Source organism: Meleagris gallopavo, chromosome 2 (genome assembly GCF_000146605.3).
Source record: "Meleagris gallopavo isolate NT-WF06-2002-E0010 breed Aviagen turkey brand Nicholas breeding stock chromosome 2, Turkey_5.1, whole genome shotgun sequence".
NCBI classification, from domain to species: domain Eukaryota; kingdom Metazoa; phylum Chordata; class Aves; order Galliformes; family Phasianidae; genus Meleagris; species Meleagris gallopavo.
Genome location: NC_015012.2, coordinates 46,783,067 through 46,801,578, shown reverse-complemented (window position 1 = coordinate 46,801,578; position 18,512 = coordinate 46,783,067). Strand labels below are relative to the sequence as shown.

At 38.9% G+C, this 18,512-nt stretch overlaps 1 protein-coding gene across 1 annotated transcript in view; it reads right to left on the bottom strand.

The window, feature by feature from the left end:
* Positions 1 to 18,512, bottom strand: part of UST (uronyl 2-sulfotransferase) — a gene marked incomplete at its 5' end in the record, with an annotated part of 157,817 nt that overhangs the window by 61,435 nt on the left and 77,870 nt on the right. Inside the window, one exon of the mRNA XM_010707216.3 lies at positions 12,254 to 12,333. Within this exon, the coding sequence (XP_010705518.3) occupies positions 12,254 to 12,333 (80 nt within the window). The remainder of the gene's footprint in view (positions 1 to 12,253; positions 12,334 to 18,512) is intronic.

Genomic DNA, 18,512 nt, shown 5'->3' with positions numbered 1-18,512 from the left:
TTTTAATAAAATGTAGGGAAAAAGAAGGCTGAGAAATATGCCAGATGTTGGGAGTCTGCCCTAGAAAAATGTCTCTGATGAATTATGATTTTATTATTTATATGAGCATAACCTTTGCTCAAAACAGCTTACAAACCCCTTCTAAGCTAAGAATAATAGAAAAAAACAATTACGGAATTCAAAAAATTCAACCAAGGCAATTTGATTTACTACAGAATGGAGGATTTCTGAGCTCCTGTTATTCATTGTTTCAGTTCTTTTTAAGAAAGGTTAAACATGATGTCAGACCTATTACTTCACATCAGAAGGCTGCTGCACTTCTGTTCAGCACAAAACTTTTGCACAAACAGAAGTGTGCTTTTTTATTCCCTACAGATAGAGGAAATCAAGATACTCAACCTTTTATCTGTAAGAACTATGATTCCCTATTACTCTTGTAATGTAAATTATATCCTTTTAAATTAGTTGCTGCAAGTTCAGTATAATGGAAGCAAACAGGAAATAGCAGTGACTTAATGTTCATATGGATAGGCACATAGTGTCCTTAGAAAGGAAGCACAATTTCCTTTTGCAGCTCTATACAACCATGCTGAAAGCCCAATTACCTAGGAAGCTCTACAGATGAATTATGTTAGAGCTCCACTACCTGATCTGCAGCACAGTTTCAAGGGGCAATCATATTAAAAACAATCACGTAAAACTTTCAGCTTTTTGGAACATAAGATGCAGTAAGATCAAATTCTGTCTTCTGAAACTGTGCTTTATTTGCAGAATTAGAAATGAAAATTTCTAATTTGTAACAACTCAAGAAACACATCTGGCAAAGCAACACCACTCTGTACATGAGACAATGGGCAGCTCGGTGTTGCTCCACCAACCCTCTCCAAGGACGGGCTAACACCTTTTCTGCAACAATTCCCATAGGAGCAGGCTGAAGTCTTGCCTGCATGGTGCTGCATGGTTCTGCCAACCTCCAAATTCAGGGAGCTTACGGTCATAATTTTGTGTCTTTATCCTGTGCTGAAGTTATGCTTTCAAGCTTTCTGTTAGAATTCTGGAGGGAAAAGAAAAAAGGTGAGTTGAGATAAATTTTTTAGTTTTAAGACCGCATTCATGGCTGGGCTGCCCTCAAATGGAAGGTATAATGCAAGCTGCACAGTGATTCAAGGTTAACAGTAAAATGGTGTAAAGTGACAATATTGCACTCATTAATTACATCTTCTAGAACTGTGGCATCAACAGTAGGAATTTTGAGCTTCTGAATTGACTTGTGTGGGTAATATCATTGTAAAAAAATACCAAAAGAATAGCTTAGTAAGCTGCCTTAGACTAGTGAACAGCTAGCAGCTTAGACCATCAGGCCTGTGTTTCACTATCCTATAAATCTCCCAGAATATTTGATGTTGTATTTCTGCCAGCCTTTTACATTCCTGCATAATAAACATACAGTGAGTTATTTTCCCCCTATGCCTTTCATCATGCTAAGGATATGAAAATAGTTTGAAATACAAATTCATAATGAGCAGCACCAACGCAGATACAAGTCTTGCCTGTGTCTGTAAAGCATCCCCAACTCAAGCAAAGGTAACACTTGAAGAGGAAAGACTAGTTGTGTTTTCATTTATCTCATGCAAAGTAACAGCTGGAAACAAGAGAGAAAAAACTCATTATCGACACAACCCCAATCTCAGCTTAAGTCAAACTCTACGTGATTTAAAAATCAATCAGTTCCAGATACCTAGCATTTAAGACTTTTGGAAGGTCTGGCTCAGGACCTCTCTGGACCTCTAATTGACATTTCCTTACAATTTAGAGAGTTTTCCATCAAAAGCAGATGTTGTATATTATAGAAGAACAGAAAATGAGGAGAAATTTCCAACAGTAGACCAGCAGATACAAAACTTTGGAAAGTATTAAATCTACCAACGTGGTGTGCAGAAAAACGTCCGCCTTCGAAATTCACTGAGATCACAGATCTATGATATGTATTCACAAAACATTTTGTGACTTGACCTCTTAGGAAGGCTATCACACAAAGAATGCAGGCAAGGGTCAGAAGTTACACTGCGCTCAGTACTGCATGCTCAGCTTCCTCTCTGAACCCATTTATCATGATTGTTAAGGGTGACTCCAGCTGTCTAATGGAAATGGCTGTCACAGAGCAGCTGAAGACAAGGCTAAGGGTGTCCATATGGAAACTGAAATGCAGTAAACTGGGAGTAATGAAAAACTGCCTTTCATTGCATGCTGTAACTTAGTAGTACACGTTGTTTTACAATGCACACAATATAAAAGTCAGTGTAACCAATACTGCAAACGTGGCTGCCGTGTCCCAAATGAGAAATTCTAAGCAATCACCATCAGATAGAAGAATATGAGGATATCATCATGCTTGAGTATTTGAATCTATGCTATTTCATACTTTTATCTGTGAGTCAGAAGAAAAGCAGAAAACCACTGATAACATTTTCAGATGATGAAGTTGCAAAAGAAGAGGATAATGAAGGGAGCAGGTTACTGATATAGAGCCACTTGAATCACAGGGCAAGCAAGAACATAAGCAAACAACAAACTGTTGCACAGCAAATGAAACTCCAAGCACTGAGAGACATTCACAGGAAAGGAACAACTCTGCTAAGGACACGGTATGCTTGCACAGATTACCAGCAGTGGGAGACCTTACAGACCAGAACGATCCTAGATTGAAGCAGAGAGGAGCAAAGATCTGGCACAGCACTAACAGGATCACTAACCAAGCTCCAAGTCATTCCTAAGCAAAGCATGTGCAAAGTTCAGAGCAGAGTCACGAGGATGATGGAAAAGATACCTTGCAATGAAAAAGTGTCAAGATCAGAAACTTCACCACGAAAAGAAAACAAGGAAAAAACACCAGAAGAGGCTGAGAGGTGATTTCACCGCAGCATATAAGAATTTACACATGAAAGCTTACATAGGAGAAAAATGTCTGTATAATGCATTACTGAAGGATGAGAAAGAATACAGAAGTGACTTAGGACTGCTGTAATGCAAATTTTTGCCCCAAGGCAGGATCAACCATGCGTTTATCACTAGCAACTACAAAATCGTTAAGTACAATCTATTTTGTTGCTTTGTTGCTCCCGTAATTCAAGCATTTTCCCCAGACATATAATCTAGAACTCTGTAGGTGCAATTTAAAACCACCACTTCTGGTATCATTACATTTTAAGAACAGTATCTTCCCTTTGTCTTTATATAATATTAAGAACTTTTCACTGTTTCTGCTTTCCCAGTCATCTCTCTATTTTCTTTCTCTGCCCTTTCAGGCTTTCCACACGTGTCATTTTTTTTTCCTCTCTTTTCTTTTACTTTCTTCTTGGACTCCGAGTAATCAACATCTTTCTTAAACTAATTTACTACAAAATTTAATCTACAGCACAAAAGTGAGCATAGAAACCAAAATGACAGTAGAAAGTGTAATTTAAGCATTGAACCCACCGACGTTCAGTTCACACTTAACTAGATTTCAAGTAATGACTTCTATTCAGAAGATAGTGTATCGCCAGCTAAATGAAAGCTAAAACGTCTTCTATGTGAAGAATGCAGGAAATCTGTGGAAATAAATTCTAAATCAGTTGATCTTAAAAACTGGAAAAACTCGCTATGGAGCAATGTTTTCTAAAAAAAAAAAAACAAACAAAAAACAAAACAAAAAAAACAAAACAAAAAACAAAAAACCCACACAACTGAAACAACCCTCAAAAAACAACAGCACAAACCTCCAACCCCCTAGCCCATACAAAGGTCAAACTGCATGTTAGATTTGTGCTTAGCCTTCCAGTTAAAAAGCTTAGCCACAGTTAAAAAACATCATTACACAGTCAGATCATTAAAAAAAATTAGTATAAAAAAAGAAAAACTGTGTAGGAGGGAGTATACAGCACCATGTGGCCATTCATGAAATGTGTACTTTACAAGGTGGACCTCACATGGTGGTAGAAAGTGTTTCATGATGTGTTAGCAAAAAATATAGATTGTAATGAACACACATAAGGACACAGTGTTAAAGTTGAGCACATAGATTTAGCTGACATTTCCCTACTTTTAAGGGCTTACCTAGAGGGTAGTAACTTTTTTTCTTAACATACTTTTAATGATATTTCCTAGGCGTGTATGTTTTTTCTTCAAGGAGAAAAAAAATAATCAACAACATGAAACTACTTTAGTAGATAAACTCAGGCTGCAATTGTTGTTTCAAGATGTTGTGTAAAGGAGGCATTTGAAGAGCCCAATCCCCCCCAGCAACGGAGTTTACAGAATCAGTGCAAGTTGACTGAACTACTGAAGGTCATACAAAGTATACTTTAGTTTGTCCTTGAAGGGACAAAACCATTCTGCATATTCTAGGACAAGCTCCATGCATTAGCCCAGCATGCTTTTTTCAAAAACTAGTTGTGCATAGTTAAAGCATGTAATATGTATGTTCTGCAAACACCTGCATTCTGTGTGGTATTTTTAGCTCCTGAGAAATGGAGAAACAAGAATTCTCAAGTTGGTCATAAATGTGAGGGTTATAACAAATATTTCGTAGTTTTATTGACCTCTCACCAGTCTATAAAAAATTTAAAAATGAAATTCTATTTCCAAATCAATGGACCAGAGAACACACGCACAGGTTAAGTCATGCCAAAACACGATACCTCAGTTTTAAAAAATAGCAGATGTATCACATAACCCGTTCAAACGATGAACAATCTAGCACGCAAGGTTTTCAAATACCAACCTTCCAGTACAAAGTGCTCCTACTTTAAACATGCAGCTGATTCCCATGACATATAGGCAAATTAATTTTTCAAGATTTGCGTTCTTTTTGTTTGCTGGCTTTTTTATTTTTTATTTTATAGAACCCATGAAAAGGGAATGCTGTAATGTCAAAGTGCTGTGTTAAGCTGTCATTTTTAGAGCTGCTTCTGTATCAGAAGAAATGCATAACTGGTGAAAAACTGAACAAAAAACCCACAAATAAACCCCGAACAATACTCAGAAATTAATTACGGTTTTGGGTTTATTCAAAGTGAATCTCTGTCTGCCTTCATCTGCCTTCATACAGCATGTGATATAATGCTATTCATAATTCAGAACTCTGGTATGAATTGAAGAAAAGTCTAAATTCATCAGCATCACTGCATGTGACTGTGTCTGTCCCTACAGCAGATTCATTTTTATCAGTTAGTGTTGGCCACTGCATCTGTTTAAAAAAGTAATATAAAGTCAGTAATGCTGATACGGACTGTTTACCAAAAACGATTTTACAAGAAAAACAAGGACTTTGCACATTAGTTCAACTAATGAATAACAGAAAACCAGAAATACTTCTTATATTGAAGACAGTGACTAAAAGCAAGTACCCTCAGGAGCAGAAGACTTAAGAGATCTTCCCTTTCACAGCCTGCCCGCCACATGCCTCATGCACCAAGCAGGAAAAACATAGCATAGCTGGGGCTGGCATCCAAGCAGTAGTGGCCACTGGCAATGGCTGAGCAAAATGTCTGCAAGCTCTGTCTGGCTTGGCTCTCCATCAGCAGGGGCATTTGAAGAAATGCAGTTGTCTATGAGCCCTCTACTGACCTTCCAAATTTGACTAGAAACTGGTCAACGGGTTGAGAAATTATTCAGGAAATGGGCATGGGGGAGAAACTGGAAAGATAGGCACAACAGTTGAAACTCCTGTATGAGTCTTAATTCCTCAGAAAACTATGCTAAAAGGAATGCATTGCCCCCCCTTCTCAAGAACATGCACCCACCCAGATACTAAACACACACACACTGCAGGTATTACACTGCAACTGAAAGAAAGAACAGGGAAGCAGCTCAGCAGCACAGAGAATGTGTCCTGCTGCTGAGCATTAATTCATTCAGGCTTCAAACAAATAAGATATATTGAACTGAAACCTAAGAGCTAATTAAAATGATTAAATTGAGTACATGCTTTAACTCTTTGCATCTCTTTACCACATCACAAGAAATTTTAAAGGAGGTATTCCCCAGTGGTCTATGACTCCTGCAGAAAGTGAAAAATTCATTGCTTCAGCAAAACCTGAAAAAGCCCGTCTCTCTCTCTGGGTGGTCTTTTCAATGCTTCGCCTACCTATGACTTTATCCTGACCTAATCAGTCAACCTTTATGTAAACAAAAGTCACTGACAGAAGCACAGTTTTAGATTTTTAGTTCATTCATCCTGAGATGGGAAGGAGCAGGCAAGTTTCCAGTTCTCCCTGAACTAGGGGCTGTAAGTGCATGCACTGAAGATCCAAGCACACTTACTGCAGTTAGGTGTTGGGAGGAAAGCTGCCTTACCACATCCACACTGGGAGTTGTGCAGTTCTCCCAATCCCTGATTCATTCTGTACCACAGTTTGGCCTCAGTGCCCCTATATGCGTTCCTGCAAATATTCTGCTTCTCTGAAACCTGTGACACTTGGAGCACACTTCAAGGACCTTGAATGCTTGCCCAAAGACTGTAATAGCTATTTAATTAATCAGGAGATTTTACTAAGAGTTCAAGTGGGGCTTTTCCACAATCTTGAAGCTTCTTCCTGCCTGATTTTTCTCATCCTAAATAAACAGACCACAGGCATTTATGATGAAGCACAGTGAGCAACCTGCAGCTATCATGAAATAGCTTTCTGTGCTTCTCCAAGCTATTCAAAGCTTGGAGTTCTTCAAAGTTCTTCAAAGCTTCTGCAGCCTAACACTATGTTATTTGCATCTTCTACTAACACTTGCAATCTTAATAAAAGCAGTAGTAATATATAAACCTGTTCCTTTTTCTAGCATAGATGTTCTTAAGTATTTTCTAGTGATTAACATTTTGGAAGCTTTCCACAGCAATATTAATATAGAAAATTGAATTCAGAGACATAGAAGACTTTATGAAAGATGCCACAAAAGGACCCACTATTTTAAAATCATATAATATTCTGAGTTTGAAGGGATCCACAAGGATCAAGTCCAACCCCTGGCTCCACCCAAAATCAAATCCTGTGCCTGAAAGTATTGTTCAAACACTCCTTGAACTCCAGCACTTGGGCCATGCCCACTGCCCTGGGCAGCCTGTTCCATGCCCACCACCCTTTGGTGCAGAACCTTTCCCCCATCCCAATCTGATCCTCCCCTTTCACCAGAGAGCAAAGCTCAGTGCTGCCCCTCCGCTCCCAGTGAGGAGCTGCATGCCACCACAAGGCCTCCCCTCAGCTCCTCTGCTCTGAGCTGAACCAACCCAGGGACCTCAGCTGCTCCTCATAAATCTTGCCCTCCAGACCCCTAACCACTTTTGTAGCCCTCCTCTGTGTGCTTTGTAAAGTTTTATGTCCTTACCTTGTGGTGATCAAACTTGCATCCAGTGCTTGAGGTGAAGCTGCACACACAGAGAACAGAACAACCTCTTTCCTCATCTGGTAGCAGTGCAGGTCCTGACCCACTCCAGGGTACAGTTGGCCCTTCTGGCTGCCACGGCTCACTGCTGGCTCACGTTCAGCTTGCCTTCAGCCCCCCAGATCCCTTTCCACAAGGCTGCTTTCCAACCTCTCATCCCTTAGTCTGAACATAGATAGAGGTCCACCCTGTCCCAAGTACAGAAGCTCTAGCATTTGTTCTTGCTAAATTTCATGTCTTTCTCAGCCTTCTAATTTGTCAAGATCTCTGCAAGTCCTCTCTACCCTCAAGGGAGTCAACAGGTCTTCCCAATTCAGTGTTGTTCACAAGCTTACTTGGTATAACTTTGAGTATTTCATCCAAGTTTTTACGAGGACATTAAAAAGAACTGGTCCTAAAACAGAGCACTGCAAAACTCCTCTAGTGACAGTCTGGTCATTTACTATAACCCTGTGGATCTGACCCATTAGGCAACCATTCACCCTCTCATTATGTTTCTGCCTAGCAGTAAGTGGGATGTTTTCTCCAGAAGAATACTGCAAGAAACAATGTTGAAAGCTTCTCTGAAATTGAAAAAGATTACATTAACCAGCTTCCCTTGGCCAACCAGGTGGGTAACTTTGTAACACTTGTGCCCCTCTTGCTTTTTCCTGGAATAACACATTTAATAAAAAGGGCCAAAGCAGTCTAGAAAACAACAGTGAGTCGTTTTCCAAATAACTCACTCTAAGAGGCCACATTATTCTGGTGAAAATGTAATTTTAGAGAGTGTAAACATGAGAGCTGCTAAGAAATATTCATGGTGTTTTTTTTTTCTTTTCTTGATTGTTTACTTTTTTTTCCTATCTGTTTAGAGTATGATTATTCCTTTTCCCATAGTGCATACATATGAATAAAGCTTATACTAGTTTGGAATAGGGACCTGATCATTTACATTCTATAAAGACTACAGAGATACTGAAGAAATTTCAGAGAAGAATACAGAAGTATTAAATGGATGAGGAAAGCACCTAACTGCAAGAGAATTAAGAGCTGCTGTTATCAAAAGGAAGACTGAAAGGTGTTTGGAAACAGCAGTGACAGCAGTGGATGGATGCACGGTGACAAGCACCAGAGAACAGAAAACATTTAATTAAATGAGAATCTAAATCCTGCTGGCAAAACACAGAGAAATTCAAATTATTGTGACTAATTTCCATTGTAACTGTAAAGCTGACAGATAACTGGAGCAAAGTACCGAAGGAAGTGGTGGAGTCAGTGTCATTAGAAGGCTTCAAACATCTTGGATGCTTTATGGAAGAATTCTGAGAAATATACCTTTTTTCCAATCAAGAGCAAGAAAACATGCTCAGCAAGCCTCACCAGCAACAGCCAATATCAAGTAAAAAAGCATCAAAACATTTATTTCTATAAATAAGAACATTTCAAAGTGGGATTATCAGAAGAAAGACAGATATGAATAGGTCAGTCAAACATTTAAGATTACCCGAACAGGATGATGATTACGGAGCCATAACGAAAAGTATCATTCCAGAATCATATTCAAAGAATACAATAAACAGCTCCATCCTCCCCAAAGCAATTGTCCTGAAACAGACTGGATGGAACATAGGGATGTTTCCTAAAGCCAGCCCTATCTGCACAGGGTAGACTGGAAACACAGACTGTGAAATGCTGCTAACTTTTTCCTTAACTGGTCTATGACAAATGCCACACACAAATTCCCTCATGACAGAGAATAGGGGAAAACACACTTTTTTTTTAATCTTTCCTGTTTGAAGCTGCAGTCTATTAGATTTATGTCAGTAAAAGTTAATGTTTCTGATTTAATGCATTCTGTTGAGACTTAACTTTTTATCTGCCTCTGTACTATTTTGAATTGAGGAAAGATAATACCAAACTAAAGAAAGACTAGAACACAGGAAAGTAAGCGAAGATTCAGTGACTGCAGCTGAAGGAGCGCACACTCTTTAAACCGTTCTTCAAAGAGAGAGGAAAATGTTCCTGGCAAGCACTATAGTTTTGCATTTTCAGAATTTTTATTCAGCAGAACTAACTGTGCCTCTGAAACATGCCTGTGCTCAAATTCATCAGTGATCTAAGCCTTAGTTCCCTTCCACAGGAGATTTTTTTCTGGAAAGAAGCTATAGGCAATACAGGCCTTTTTTTCCTTTCTCTTTTTTTTTTTTCCCTCCAGTTGGAAACAACCTAAATAGCACAAGTAAATGACATGTTTTCTGAATATTCAGAGAGCTTTAAGTGCTGATAAGTTCATAAGCAGGTGCAGGTTGCAAGAGAGGAAAATCTAAATGATTTGTGAATGCTGTTATTCACATCAGAGACATTAAACAAAAAGCATGTTAATTTTTCTTACTACCGTTTGGGAAGCTGAGAGGCATCAAAAACTGGAGATGAAGCAAACTTCTGTTTTGCAGGACTCTGCTTATGTTATATCTCCTCCTCTAATACCCAACTATATGCTTAAAACTGTTTACAGCAACCCCTGTGGATTCTGAAAGAAGTTTAAAAAAGAAAAAAGAAAAAAAGAATGACCTTGAAGCTTACTGGAAGAGTGGTGAAGATAACTTTTGCCTTTACCTTCTATCTGTCTCCTCAGTAAGCATAGGTAAAAGGAGAATAATGTGTTCTCTGTCCCTTTCTGCAAATAAAGCCCTAAGTTCCAATGGTATAAAATACAAAATGAGAAGTAGGTTTGGTTGCTGGACTAATGCCCAGCATGGCTGTCCATGAAAAACTTTGTTATCTCTCAGAATGGTTCTGCTATAATGCCTTGAAGAAAGTGCGGTCCCTTTCCTTGTGAAGTGGGCCTCTTTAATCTTTAGGCTGTATTATCTTGTACTTTTTGCCCAAAGGAGTTACGTATGCCCCACTCCTGAAGTGTTCAAGGGCAGGTTGAATGGGAAACTGGGCAAGCTGATCTCGTCATTGGCAACCCTAGCCATTGCAGGGGAGTTAGAACTGGATGGTCTTTAATAGCCCTTCCATTCTAAGTCTTTCCATGATCCTATGATTCTGTTCCACTCTCCACTGTACTGACTTCTCACTAACATATGTTGCATAAGGTCTTGAGTTGACAGTCTCAAAACATCACACTGATACTTTGATGCTGTTTCTTTTAATTTTTATGGTATCACTTGGCTTTTATGTTGACATCACAATTAGATGTAACACCACCAATAAATTTTGAAACTAGACTAAAACTCTCACAAATATTCCATTTATCAGAAAACACTACAAAATGCTAAACCTAAATTAAGCAAAGTTGATGAACTTAAATGATATTTCATTTAAATTACTAATCAGTCTCTTCATACCAGAGAGCTGCTAATTAAAACAAATCTCTGTCAGTAAAAGGAAAAATACATTTTTCAGGTTTGCAAGTAACAACCAAAAGGAAACTGCAAATGTTTTTATACATTTCATGTAGTTCTATATATTGTCACAAATCTGCATTGGAAGAAAAGTGTAGACAAATTTAATCTTACGTATACACAAAATAAAGACATTACCTGCGTGACAAGGATGTATCATATTTATAGGAAATGGAATCATAGGAGGAGCAAGAGGTAAACATGTTCATATTTTTCTCATATATCTAATGCTATGTACCATCTGTGAAAAATCAGTTTCATTCAAGAACTTCCCTTCGACCCTCAGGCATGCTACTTGTTTGATCCTGCATTTCAGCTGGGAGAAGAGATTATTTACCAAAGATGTGAAGTCCTATTCTAATGAGTTTTATAATTTAAAAATAATGTAAACAGAATTGTTGCAGAATCAAACTACAGAAGATCAAAATTCTGTTTAACTCCTCAGGTTTTCGTGCAATGAAATCATGCCCATATTCAGTTACAGGCAAGATGAACTTCCAATTCCTCAAAATAGTGTATTTTCTGAAAAAACACCTTCCTTACTACACATTCTCCACCCATGCCTGAAGCCATACACTCAAAGCAGATGCACTAACATTACTGCATAAGCAAAACACTGGGCAGCTAGGCAAGCTTCTGCAAAGACCTCTAGAAAATTCACACTTCTGCAGAAATTCTTTTATCTACACACCAGGAGTCCAAATTAGTAGCACAGATGGCACAGATCCTGAATATAATTTTAAAATTAAATTTAAAGCCCGGGCAATAATCATCTGCAGTTAGCTTTAACCTCTGTATCCTGGCTTAATGCTAACTGGCACAACTCACTCACATCCTTCCAAAAATTCCTCAGAAGTTTCATCCAAACTCATTTTTCTTCACATTCTATGCTATAAATGTCTCTAGAGTCCTACTGTGTATTTTAAATAGCTGCTACTTTTTATTACAGAAAAGATTACACTCTCATGATACAGAGTGTAATTCATTTGCAAGGTTTATACATCTGTATTCTACAGAATCTGGACTATTTTACCAATACAAAATTAAATTGGTTAAATAAAAGCCCAAGTACAAACATTATCAATAACTTAGTGGAGTTTTCATTCATAGACTAACACACAGAGATGAAACATTCAGGAAAGTCTGCTGCCACTTTTAAAGCACTAATACACAGCCTAAAGACCCAGGTTGTCACCTCATACATGTTGGCTGGAAATATTATAAACCAAAGTAACCCCTGGGGTAAAAGCATGCAACAGTTTTCTGGATTTTCAAGAACATACTGTACATAACTACTTGGTAGCAGAGACAGCAGGAAAAATCCCCTCCAAATGCAACTTTCATTGCCAGAAAAAAGATCTATTGTATTGCTTATATTTGAAAAAGAAGGGAATATAATCTCTGAATTACAACCAATGAAAAATATTTTAAATGAAAAAATGCCTTACCTTGAGAAGTTGAGGAAATGAACATGTCTAGTGAATAAATAGGGCTGCTCAGCAGTGCTTATGTTTTTAATCAATTCCATCTAAAAAGAATTAACAAATCAAATTATCCGTGTTATTGCAAGGCATATCTGGAGACAAATATAACTATCAAACAACATACAGTGGTTTAATTTTCAAGTCAGCATTATTCAGTTACTTCTCCACTATCCCTCCCAAACACTGTTACCAAGATAGCACTACTACTATTACATGCCTAAGCAAAAAGGTTAAAGATGCAAACACTATTATGCCATCACAAAGCTAACACAGTTCCAAAAGTGGGTATCGATTTAAAGAAAGGCATAAACTAAAGGAAATATCTAAATTCTGCACCAGAACTTTGCAAGCAGCTGCTGTCTTCTGAAGACACTGGGTCTATCAAATAGAACGCCAAAATGAAAAATGTCTGAAAATGCAACAGAAAGTGGGAGCTCAATCAATTTGGGACAGAAGAGCGTGGCAGAAAATCATGTCCAGACCATACAAATATTGAGCTACCTCTAAGAGACATCAATCATTATTTTATTTTTTGTTTTTCTGTTTTGATATTCTGACATTTTCCCATGATTTTTACATTCTGTGTTACACTTAGATGCTTATTATCCACCTTGCATTCTCCATTTTTTCCCTAGGATACACATCCTGTCACTGTCTTTCAGACAAGACAAGGCATAGCAATTTAATTCCTGGAACCAAATAAAAAAGCATACATAAAAATACGCTCTTCTCTACCTTCCTCTGCCTTCAAGAATTGTATATACTTGTGTGTACAACAAGCACTGAAACAAATTGTTCATTCATCTTCTCAAGATGGGCTTTTCCCTGACAAATGAGTTTGAGTATACAAAGCTTTATGTCTAAGAAAATTTGTAAACCCAAAGCAATAGAACAAAAACAAGAGGGACCAAAAGAAATAAGAATATGAATAGAAAAGTGAAACAAGAAGACAAAGAGAAAACACATGATTAAAAAAATAAATATATAATAATACATCAAGAAGGGAATAGGCTTTAGTTGGTCATATTCAGATTCTGGACTGTTCAATCCAAGTACAAGCAAGTCTTCACAAAGCTCCGCCTGTACAATAAAAATGCAGTGTACAAGAAATTCAGCAACATCAAGAGCAGAACTTGCTCAGCCTCCAATTAGAAAGCCCATCACACCTTCTAATAATGATCACATTGAGTTTATATTGTTAATTTTCTCAGAAGACAAGTGCTTTCCTAACAAAGCAAATAAACTGACATTTAGTTGGGACTGGTAACTCTCTCTGCCAAAAAAAATTGTATTTGTCTGCCTTGCTTTCAGAATGAAAATGAAGAGATAGATACTCTAGAGACTGGATATCAGATGTCTCAGTTTATTTTTTTGCATGTTTGTTTTCATCCAGCCAAGTTACAGGAGAACCGAAACCCTCAGAACTGTATGAAGCTTTATGATATATGGGTATTTTATCTGTTACTCCATCTGTATGAATGAATGGCAAAATATTCATACAGGATAAAAAACTAAACCCACTATTGTCACCACAGTAATTCCATCTTGGAATAAACAAAGAATCATCATTATAGCATAAACACAAGATGTAAAGATTATTACCTGTTCAATGCAGGGGAGTTGGACTAGATGACCTTTAAAGGTTCCTTCCAACTCTAAGGATTCTATGACTCCATGACTATAAGTGTAAGAAGTAATTACCTTGAGTTTAAATACATGGGTCACTTTAAAATAGTAACAAGAGACAAATTGGAGGGGTACATAGGAGTACCACAGGAGCATCCCCTACCTCACTCTGCAGTAGGTAACAACTGGCCAGCACTGTGCTGATTCCCACTGAAATAACACAGCACTTCTCATTGTGCTTCACCTCATGCGGCAGGCTTGAGTCAGTCTGCTGCTGGGCTAGCAGAGTACTGCTGCATCAGGAACAAAGGCACTCTGCAAAGATGCTGGACAACATCTGGCTGCCTGGTGTTTTTTTTTTTCTTCTTTTTTCTTTTTTAAAGCTCTTGCTACCAAGCTCAATCTCTTGTGCTATAGCAACTTACTCTGAAGCAGATGTGGAATTCTGTTCTGACTTGAAGTACCTTCACATTTAGACACTTAATGTTCAACAGGACTTGTACGCAGATGTGGATAAAGCTACAATGTGCATATGAACAAACAAGCACAAAACATTCTTTTAAAAACCCTGCCAAAAGAGTAAGTAAGGCTCAAAAGATACAATACACAGATGTCAGGAGGGAAAAATAAATAACCGTAATGGCTCACGGCCACATGCAAATTGTGGCCATATTTCCCAAGGGCTCCTCTCTCTCTGATCCCACTTGTGCTGAACTGATTTCAGCTTAATGAGCCAAATGTACTGCTCAGGAATACAAAGGAATCAGCCCTCTTTTTAAAGTGATGCAAAAAGAAATTAAAAAAATCTTCCAGTGTCTCCCAGAGGTGTAGGGCCTCTGGTAGATCTCTTCTACAAGAAGACTGATAAACCCATGGATGACACATGGAGAGAATGAGTAATGGTCGAGACCCCTAGAAAGCGAGTACCTTTGAATGGAATGGCAATGATGGAAGGGAAGAGATAGAAGTACCGTCTGGCAAATGGTCTTAAACCACCCTAAATGCTGCTTTGCTCCCTAGCATAACATCTTTCTACCGCTGTGACATCTTCTTTAAGCTTTCATTCTACTTTTTTTCTCCAAAATTCAATTTCTGCATTCACCCTTAAACAGGACCTTTAAAAAAGACCAGATCTGCAGAGGCAACTCTATAAACGGCAAACCATTTTTGAATCTCCTAACGTCCACCTGAGCAAGAAAACCAAGAGGCCACACTCATAGAACAAAAAGTTTTTCCTTAGACTACTGTTCCACACTATAATTCTAGGATTTCAGCTGGCCAACTTAATCAAGTCATCATGCTTAGCATCAGCAGTATTATTTATATTTGGTCATTGCTGCGTTGCAAATAACAATCCAGCAGATGGCACAATAAAATGACTTGGAGAGAGACTGCAAGGAGCCCTGCCCATAAGGAAAGAAACATGGAGGATGGCTTTGTTCCAGCCACATCGCTCCTACACCAAACTCAACCCAGCCTTGCAAGACAGGACAGCTCTCCCTCTTCCATAAACACCTATCCTCCACCATAGGCCTGTTCAGAGCAGTCCTATTTAGTTCAAGACTTGTAATAGCTAAATTCGACTGGGAACAAAAAGAAATAATCATATGATTATCTTGCCTAGAGAACATAAAAAACATTCCTACTCTCTCAAGCTGCTGTGTTTCATAGGGAGAGAATCCGTGGTCAAAATGTACAAAGATGATAGGATACGTGATTTTCCAAGTCAGATCAGATGGATGACACTATGGTTTCCTCTAACTAATATAAATAGGATGAAAGACTATCTGAATCTGACTCTCTTTTGAGTTATTTACCTTCTTCTATACAGGCTACCATCTCTCCTGAAGGCATGTAGGATCCAGGATGCACAAGTATCTACAGGTACTTGGTATATCACTTTCATCTTGGTATTACTTCATTTCCATAAACAATTCAGAGCTCACAGGAATGATACCCAATCTTTATTTTAACTCTCTGAGATTTGGAATTGTTTCAAAATTTTCTTAAACTCCCCAAGCTATTTAGGACCAATTTTCTATCTTTAAAAGCACTCAAGAAAAAACAGCAATGGACTTTTAGTGTGTTAAACCTGAATTATGAATAAAGCTGATGTCTGTCCAAAGGACGTGTAGTAGAGAGAAATGATGTGAGGACAATCAGTTACTCCCATATGTATCAGCATTTGCATATCTGTAAACATAATAATTTTTCCTTCTCTGAATCCAAGAACTGGAGACAGGGGTAATTAGAGAAGGGGAAGAATTCATTTTGCATTGGTACATCTGTCATTTTAAACCACATCAATTAGGTTGTCTTTGTATACATAAATACTACACATAAGTTCTGTAATTAGAAGTTTCCAATTGTTAATTGAAAACATTATGGTAAATGGTAAGGCAAAAATTAACTCATCTTTCCCCAGAAGCCTCTCCCTTATGCCCATGGATGTCCAATGGCTGCACTCCTAATTGCTGGCAGGCAGACGTAATTTGGGAAGATTTCTTACTAAGAAGACTGTAAAAGGCACCCAGCATACGGATTTCAGTTACATGTAATCTCCGTAGTCATTAAGAACACCTACGTACTTAACTTTATTTAACACTAGCAGACTGCACAAGCTAAATATTTACAGAAAAATCTTGGCTGGACCAAAGCTCTAACCAAACACAGGACAGACAAATGACAGGAGGAAGAAAGTAATAACTTTTCAAGCAAGTAGCCCATGCTTGTGCTGGGAGCCTACAGCCCAGCCCTTTCCTCTTTTCTCTCATTCCAATGCCTGGAACCTGGAACCTTGATTGCTTCTTACACTACATTAAAGACGGGAGAAAGAACAACAAGGCATATGCCCCTTTCCTCCACTTCAGTGAGCAATATAGGCAGGCCAGCAACAATGAACAAGGAGAAGGCTGAGGTATTCAACAACTTTTTTGCCTCAGTCTTCACTAGCAATTGCTCTTCACACCCTCCTTGAGTGAATGGGTCAGAAGCTGGGGAAGCGATGTTCGCCCCACCGTAAGTGACAATCAGGTTTGAAACCACCTGAGGAATCTTAATAGCCATGAGTCTAAGGGGCCTGATGAGATGCATCCCAGATTCCTGATAGGACTGGCTGATGTCAACAAGCCACTCTCAATACTATTCGTAAAGTCATGGCAGTCAAGTGAAGTCCCTGGGAAAAACGGCAATGTCACGCTGATTTTTAAGAAGGGTAGAAAGGACAACATAGGCAACTATTGACCTGTCAGCCTCACCTCTGTGCTAGGGAAGGTCATGGAACAGATCTTCCTGGAAGCTATGATAAGGCACATAAAAGAGGAGGAGGTGATACAGAACAACCAGCATGGCTTTACCGAGAGCAAATCCTGCTTGACCAACCTAGTGGCCTTTTATGATGGTGTAACTGCATCAATGGACAAGGAAAGAGCCACTGACGTCATCTATCTGGACTTCAGTAATGCCTCTCATACAGGTCCCATACCATCCTTCTCTCCAAACTGGAAAGATATGGACTTGATGAATGCATTCTTCAATGGACAAAAAACTTGTTGCTAGATTGTACCCAGAGAGTAGTGGATCCAGATGGAAATCAGAGACAAATGGCTCATGGGTCAGTTCTGGTACTAATGCTTTTCAACATCTTCATCAACGACCTCAACAGTGGGACTGAGCGCACCCTCAGCAACTTTGTAGATGACACTAAGCTGTGTAGTGTGGCTGACATACCCGAGGGATAGGATGCCATATAGAGAGACCTAGGCAGGCTTGAAAAGAACCTCACGTGTTTCAACAAAGCCCAAGTGTGAGGTCTTGTACACAGGTGGCAACCCCCACTATCAGTACAAGCTGGAGGATGAAAGAATGGAGCACAACCCTGCTGAAAAAGACTTGAGAGTACTGGTGGATGGTAAGCTGGACATGAGCTAGCAGTATGTCTTTGCAGCCCAGAAAGCCAACCGTATCTTGGGCTGTATCAAAAGAAATGAGGCCAACAGGTCAAGGGAAGTGATCCTGCCCCTCCACTCTGCACTGGTGAGGCCTCACCTGGAGTACTGCATCCAGATGTGCAGTTCTCAGTACAGGAAAGACATGGACCTGCTAGAGTGAATCCAGAGGAGGGCTGCAAAAATGATCCAAGGGATGCAACACCCCTCCTACGAGGACAGGCTGAGAGAGCTAGGGCTGTTCAGCCTGGAGAAGGCCCCAGGAAGACCTGATAGCATCTTTTCAATATCTAAAAGAGGGCTACAAAAAAGAAGGGGGTAGACTCTTTGGCAGCATCCACTGTGGTAGGACAAGAGGAAATGGTTTCAAACTAAAAGAGGGGAGATCTAAATTAATTATAAGCAGGAAGTTTTTTATGATGAGAGTAGTGAAACATTGAAGCAGGTTGCCCAGATGCTCCATTCTCAGAGTCATTCACAGAGAGGCTGGATGGGGCTCTGAGAAATCTTATCTAGTTGTAGATGTCCCTGTTCATTGCATGGCATTTGGACTAGATGCTTTTTAAGGGACCCTTTCACCTCAAATGATTCTATGATTCTATTCAATTTAATACTTTGTTGTTCATATTCTACTCATGAAAAAAATCAAA